This window comes from Strix aluco, chromosome 5, assembly GCF_031877795.1.
Source record: "Strix aluco isolate bStrAlu1 chromosome 5, bStrAlu1.hap1, whole genome shotgun sequence".
NCBI lineage: Eukaryota > Metazoa > Chordata > Aves > Strigiformes > Strigidae > Strix > Strix aluco.
In genome coordinates this window covers 52,046,071-52,053,537 of record NC_133935.1, presented here as the reverse complement: position 1 = coordinate 52,053,537, position 7,467 = coordinate 52,046,071, and the positions used below count along the sequence as shown (strand labels likewise).

Here is a 7,467-nt window from a genome sequence, read left to right as displayed (position 1 = left end):
GGGAAAAGACCTTTCAAAGTTGTAGAAGATATTCCCAGCTCTACTGAAGAAATGCAAAATTAATACAACCCTTGAGATTCTTATTCACTGAAAAAAAATTATTTTGTTCCATGGGTAAACAGAATAGATCTCCAAAGCGCACATCCATACAGGGAACTCTATTTTATATTACAATTTTATTCACTTGCTATGAATATTCACAACATTAATCTACTGCAGATAATCTATTCAGTATATTTGAAAATCCATTTATTTTCACTTATTGATATGCATGTGCTACACTTGTATATAATACAGTATTTTCAGTGTTGGTTTAAGAACAAAGAAACAAAGAAAACAATATTGAGAAGCATGATGTAGATTTTTGACCAAAGAGAGGCCATATTCAGATTTTACAAAACAGCAATTTACACTTTGCACTGTCCCAGACAACCTCTTTAAGATGCTACCTTCTGTCCTGCACCTGTTAGCATGAATCTATACAATATTAATCCATCCTAAAATACTGAGATACCTAGTTGCTGCTACAAACAGTTTATCCTAATTAAATTTTAATCAGAAAAGAATATCTTTCCCTGCCAACATTTTTTATTATTTCTCAGCAGAATGACAGAATATACTTCTCAATTTTATTCCCAACAGTCATTTATTTTATTTAAGCTCTCCTGTGCAATAATACAGCAGAGGTAATGAAATGGTTTTGGAACAGCAGGGGCTACTGTGACAGGCAGAGCACTCCAGGGTGTTCATTCATCATGGAACTTAATATATAACTACCTAGCCATGTCAATGGTTTGTAATGATAAAATAATTTCCTTCTTTTTCTGGGAGTATGGTAACCACACAGGACTTTTAAATAAGGTTGCCTCTATATATTTTTGACTACCATAAAGAGTGTGTGGTTTTCATTTCAATGCACCAAAGCATACAGTCAGAACTCCCTCAGCCTCTCCAGTCAGCATGCTTATGCAGTGTCACTAAAAGGAATTGCCAAATTTCTGTTGTATCAATATTACAGATGGTACAATATACATTAAATGGAGTATAAAATTATACATTCTGTAATAACTTAGAAAAAATCTCATAGATGCTTAAGGCCTTTAAATATTGATGATTTTTTTATGTAACAGCACATCACAAAGTTCAAAAATTGCTACTGAAACAAAAACTAAAACATAAGTGTGATTTTGGCAAGGATCAGATCTGAATTGGATGACTGTAAGCAAGCAAAACACCCACAAACTGTAAATCTGGGCGGGCACTAGGACTTTTTTCCTTTATAGCAAACAGACTGAGCAGACATCTACATAAGCATCCAACAGTACTTAGGTTCAAGCAAGAGATTTTATTTTTAATAAAAAGACAAAAATTCTGAATGATTACCATCCATTTTCATAATTGCAAAACTCATTTACATCCCTGCCTACCTTTATAAAAAGGGATGAAATACTGTCATTGACGGCTTACCATGAATTTCAATGAATTGAAGGTTGGGAAAGTAAAGTACATATCAGGAACACCCATCTCCTTCAAACTAAATGGAAATGTATATCTTAAAGGTATAAAATGCCTTATAATGGAAGTGTTAATTGAGTTTTGACCACTGCCAGAGCTGCAGTAGTTGGTTAGCCTTAGGGAAACATGTCAACCTGAATGTACATTCTAATATGACTGATGTATTCAGATAACTATTACTTGTCAACAATAATTATTAACAATGGATATATATTTCCATTCCTATAACAAAAGCAACTTCAAGATGTTGAAATATGTACCTTTGAGAGCTCCAAGATTAGAATACAAATAAAAATGTCTAAAACTGCGCCATGCCAGAGGACAATTTCTGCAACAGAAATTTAATTAAAGCAGTGTGCAGTTCCACCAGCAATCTGAATGGTGGACCAGGGATCATTTTAGAGAGAAGGAACCATTACATTTTGGAGGTTGAGTTCATCAAGATGAAAAGCCACCGGTCTGCAATGGAGAATCCAAAAGATTGCTGCTTCTCTGCACCCTTTGAATATCAACTCTTGTGATTACAGCTGCAAATTCCTCAGCAAGTGCAATGTTACAAGTGTACACAGTTCAATCAGTTGAAATCTTTGTGACACAGAAGTTCAGAATAACTTTCCAGTAGTTTTGATCTCAAGGCTGTTGCTGATTACAAGCCAGGTTCTCAATGAAACAATTGATTCTGAAGGATACACCCCAGCAGTATAAAATTTTACTTCAAGGATTGCCTGGAGGAATTAAATTCCTATGTGTTGTATTTAATGTTATCAGCCTTGAGACTGACTTGATTTGTCTTTAGCTATCGGGTTACCTGTAAAGAAAAAGAAAATCAGAAAATCAAAACTGTACATAGAGAATCTACTTCCTAAGTACTGGAAACTGAGACTGAAATATAAGCTCTCTGTCCAGCAACACTCTTTCAATTGTTTTTAAATAAGTGAACAATTCTCAATGGTATTAGATGGGATTGCTCCCCAGGTCAAATTGTGTGTTTAAGTGCTTTGTTGGAATTGGACTTGACAAGGAGAAATTGAAATATGACCATGCTTAAAAATATAATAAAAAAATCCAAAGGTCACAAATTACCAACCCACAAATGTCAAAAGCATTGGTTTCAAGGAAAATTTCTGTATTCTGTTCATCCTTTTCAATGTTAGAACTTTTGTATGGTACCAACTATGCTTTTAAAATGTTTGCCAGTGAGTATAACAGTGACTGATACTGGAGATGTATTCTTCCATTCTTTTCATGCTACTTTAAAACACAAGCACAGAATCATAGAATCATTTAGGTCGGAAAAGGCAATGTCCTGTTAAGGGCTAAATGCATCTTAGAAGGCAATAATCACTTAGTGGAGAGACAGGACAAAAATCATGCATGCATAAACAAGAGAGAGATATATCCTGTTATTCACAAGGTATAAAGTAACTACCAAGGAGTTCACTTAGAGTGGTTTCACCCCACCTAACATGATACAGAGTGGAACAGAAGGACCACAGAGAAAAGAGTGGGAGACAAAGCATTTCATAGTAATTGGATTTTCCCTGTGTCTGATTCTGATTTGGATTTTAAACATTAAAAGAAAAAAAAATCTGTCATATCAAAGAAACAACTTTGAGGAATATTTCTGCTGTGTCAGTGGATACAATTAATGATCATGTAACATTTTAATATCAAATTGTGTCAGGGGGACAACATCCCAACTCTTGAGGAACAAGCCATTGGAACGGTCACAATACCACTTAATGACATCAAGGGGCATATGCTTTTCATTTTGATCACAGAGAGAAGGGTCATGCTCCTTCATGATGAAACATTCTTTTGCCCTCAGCAAAACTGTTTGCATACAGCTCTCGTTGGCTCTGCAGAGCACAAACGTAGAGCAGAATATTAAAAGGACTGTTCAAGGAGTTCATTACTTCAGTTTGCCTTCTCCACCAAGTTGTTTCTAGGAACTGCACTTAAGAAGGCCATAATAAAATTGTGCTTTGTGATTTTTATGATACATGGGTTTATTTATTACAGTGCTCTTATTTTGTTTTGTTCTTGCTGTTGGAAACAGCCTCATGTGGCCCCTTCTATAGTAGAAGATTGCCTGAAAAAATAATGAAGGATTAATTTAAAAGTCAGGCAACATATTTCTATGCCCTGCACCAAAGCCTAAAAGGCTGACACAGCATCTTATTATCATTTATTTTTTGTTTTATTGTGACATGCTGGAATTCTACTCATGGACCTAGGTGCCACTGAGCTACATAATGTAAAATACACATCTTCTGATCCTATCCACAGGTGGATTTTTATTAGCTTCACTTGAGATATATATGTAGGTAGGTAGGTAGGTAGGGAGAGAGAGAGAGAGAGAGATAAAAAAACCTGTGGTAAATCAACTGATGCAAAGCACACTGAAGACAGACCAAAGAATGTGAGACTCCCAAAGAGGTCATGTAGATGCAGGGTCAAAGCTTCTTACTTTTCCAAACAGAGTAGACCAAAATAAAACCAGAATCAGAGGACAGTTTCCTCAGAGGCACAACTGGATAGGCACTGTCACTGGAACTCAGCTGAATTCTCTGTTCTGCCTACATTCCCACAGAGTAGACTTTTGCTATTAAAAATAGAGGATGCCAGCTGACTTTTGAGAGTCCAAGTTGACTGTGATGCTGCAATGTGCCCTTGCTGCGAAGAAGGCTAATGGTATCCTGGGCTGCATTAGACAAAGTATTGTCAACAGGTCGAGGGAGGTGATCCTTCACCTCTGCTCAGTGAGAGGCCACACCTGCAGCAGTGTGTCCAGTTTTGGACTCCCCAGTACAAGACAGACATAGAGCTACTGGAGAGAGTCTAGTAAAGGGCCACTAAGACAAATAGGGACTGGAACATCTTCATATGAGGAAAGGCTGAGAGAGCTGGGACTGTTCAGCCTGAAGAAGAAGAGGGTCAGGGGAATACCTGTACAAATACCTGAAGGGACGATGCAAAGGAGATGGAGCCAGGCTCTTTTCAAGTGGTGCCCAGTGACAGGACAAGATGCAATGAGCACAAACTGAAACACAGAAGGTTCCCTCTCAGGAAACACTTTTTTATTGTGAGGGTGACTGAGCACTGGCACAGGTTGCCAGGGAGGTTGTGGAGTCGCCATCCTTGAAGATATTCAAAAGCCATCTGGTCCTGGGCAACTGGCTCTAGGTGTCTCTGCTCGAGCAGGGGGGTTGGACTTACAGATGTCCCTTCCAACCTCAAACATTCTGTGATTAATTATTTCTATTACATCTACCTCTGTCAATGCATGGGCTAAGGTGATAAACTGCAGCTAGCAAAAAGAGTATTTTCACAGATACATGACTGCTCAGTTACACAGTTGTTTGGAAGTGCAAATGTGTTCTCTTCAGTCACACAGAAACTCACTAAAATCACAATCTGCAGGACTATCTGCTCCCCCCCTATCTAGCTCTACAACTGTGTGTTGAAAATATCCCTATAAAAGCAACATACACTGTTACATAGAATAAATCGGTGATATAAAGAAGAAAAAAAAATAGATAAAGATCCAAAACTCTGCTCTATAACAGGTGGCTAATCATATACGAAGGGCATTTTGTTTATCCAGACTGCACAGGAAGTCAAGCTGCATGTTCTTAGTTTTTTACGATTACATGATTGCTTTCCCTTGCCAGAATTTTTATTATTCCGCCTGCCGTCTGTTTTTTTTTTCTTTTCTTTTTTCCTGTTAACTTATCTTTCTGTTAACTGGAACAATGCTTCTCTGAGTAACACACATAGTGATCCACATTTGCCTCTATGTAAGAAGGTAATACTTGCTATGTGCAAGCACAGACCAGACATTAACTTTAATGGACATTATATATCCATACACATTGGGGAGAGAATAGACCTCTCAGATGCTAAAGGCAGTTTCATAAAGAAGCAATGAAATTTTAGCTAATATCTAGTGATGGTATTCCCCAGAAATGCTTAATGTTGGATATAGTAAAAGCTATTTGGTTTGAGTGGCTGGGAAGCAAGGTATTGTGCCAAAGGTCTTTATAGGAAAAGGGGAACTGACAGCAGGATGTGTCTTATCTTTAAAATCTTAAGAGAACAGTAACACATTGAATGGTTGCAAATCAAGTCTAATCAATTTTTCAGTTAATAATTAATATGTATGGAAAATTAACTTTGCCACTGTTTAACAACACAAAAGAAGAAAAGGACATAAAACCTTTAGCATCCTAGGTGTTGATCTGATTTAATTTGTTCATTCTTGGAACATAATTACTCCCTTTATGCTAATATATTTTTTCATATGTCTGTTATATCATAAATACAATGCATTAGACTCTCTTCACTTTCTTGCACTAAATGTGCAATTAAAGTATAATTACTCTGCAGTTGCAGACTTTTTAATTTAAATTAGTGAGTGGCTGCTGTAAATTGGATGTAATTGTATGTGAACTCACTTGTTTTATTTTAGAACACAATATATGATTAAATGCAACTGAAGTTTTCCACATTTCTTCTGCTCGCGAAATGTTCAAAAGAGATTCAGTTTTTGGGTAGAACATATTTGCCAGGGTAAGACAGAACAGACCAGAGATGAAAAGACCTCAAAGGCAGTACATTAGAATAGCTACCATCTCAAGAGATTTGCTGGACAGCCTCCATTCCAGTGCTGCTGACAATGGTTGAAAAACGTCCTCACTTGTGAAATCCCCTCAGCTGACAGGTGTAGTACAAATCTTCTGTTTATTCAGAGAAACAAATGTCTCGCTAATTATCTGCTAACTACAGAATAGTTTATGCATGCAAATGAGGCTCATAATTGATTATTATTTAATAAAGTTAGAAGAAAATAGATAACAATATATGGTATATTGAAATAAGTGAAATAAGTCCTGGAACATTTCATAACACAAGTTTGTACATTACTATTTTTTTGACTGGAAGCTCTTTCAATTTTTTTCTATGTTTATCGCAAAATCCATATTAAAAACAGATTCTTGAGTTTGGAAAGTCAAGCAATTGAAAGTTAGCAACTGCCTTTCTACAGGTGCCCTTGAACTCCAATTCTATCTCTTTTCCATCATGCACAGTAAACAACAGAATTTAGTGGAGGAGGAGTGTTGGAGGGAAGCCTATTATAATGTCATCAGAACTATGTATCAATGCAAATGCAGAAGGGGGCAAATTTTTAAGCCAGTGTTTCTTCCCTCCACAGATCATTCAGCAGTATGATGGACCCTCTGTTCCAAGTTTTCATCAAAGAATATAAATAAACACAAGAAACAGAAAGAACTTAATACTGGGGTTTACTTTTTAATTAGAACTGTTTCATCAACTGTGTAATTTCGTGTTTGTGGTCATAGCTTGAGTGTCATCTGAACATACTCAAGAATCATCAAGCTATCTTTCTCCTTTTTTTTTTTTTTTCCCTGAGATAGATAAGACAGAGAAAGGAAAGCAATTAATAGCTCACCTTGAGCTAAGTGGCATTTTATGAGACAAAGAAAAGACATCTTGGCACCCCTAGCATTCTTCTGTAAAATATTAAAGGTCTGTGGGAAACAAAAATGGTGTGGAGATTTCTAGCAAAAAGGGTCTCACAATTATATTTAATGACCAACATGAGATAAGCTAAATACAGGGAATGCAACAGGAATCCGTTAAATAAATGCTTGAAGAAAGAGGCCTAAGAAATGGCTTGAAGAAATGCTTAGCTATGGATTATCCTCCAAGACAAGGAGATAAGACAGAGATGCCATACCAAAACAGCCCTTATTTGTATGCAGTACAGTTCAATCCGTTTTGTGTCCTTAATTTTATATTCTTTCTTATACTGTATATAAACAGAAAAAAAAAATAACAAAACATGATCAACAAAGTGATTCTTTAGCAAACCTCTCCTAATAAGGAACGGACTTGAAGAGGGCTGTATCAGTCATATCAGTCATATTT

At 36.5% G+C, this 7,467-nt stretch overlaps 1 protein-coding gene across 3 annotated transcripts in view; it reads right to left on the bottom strand.

Moving 5' to 3' along the window:
- Window positions 1-231: 231 nt before the first annotated feature.
- TAFA2 (TAFA chemokine like family member 2) overlaps window positions 232-7,467 on the bottom strand; it is a 177,830-nt gene continuing 170,594 nt past the window's right edge. For all 3 annotated transcript variants that reach the window (XR_012623588.1, XR_012623589.1, XM_074827361.1), the window contains one exon: window positions 232-2,323. Coding sequence is in view for 1 of the 3 variants with exons in the window: in XM_074827361.1 (XP_074683462.1) it covers window positions 2,312-2,323 (12 nt within the window). In the remaining 2 variants the exon portion in view is untranslated. The remainder of the gene's footprint in view (window positions 2,324-7,467) is intronic.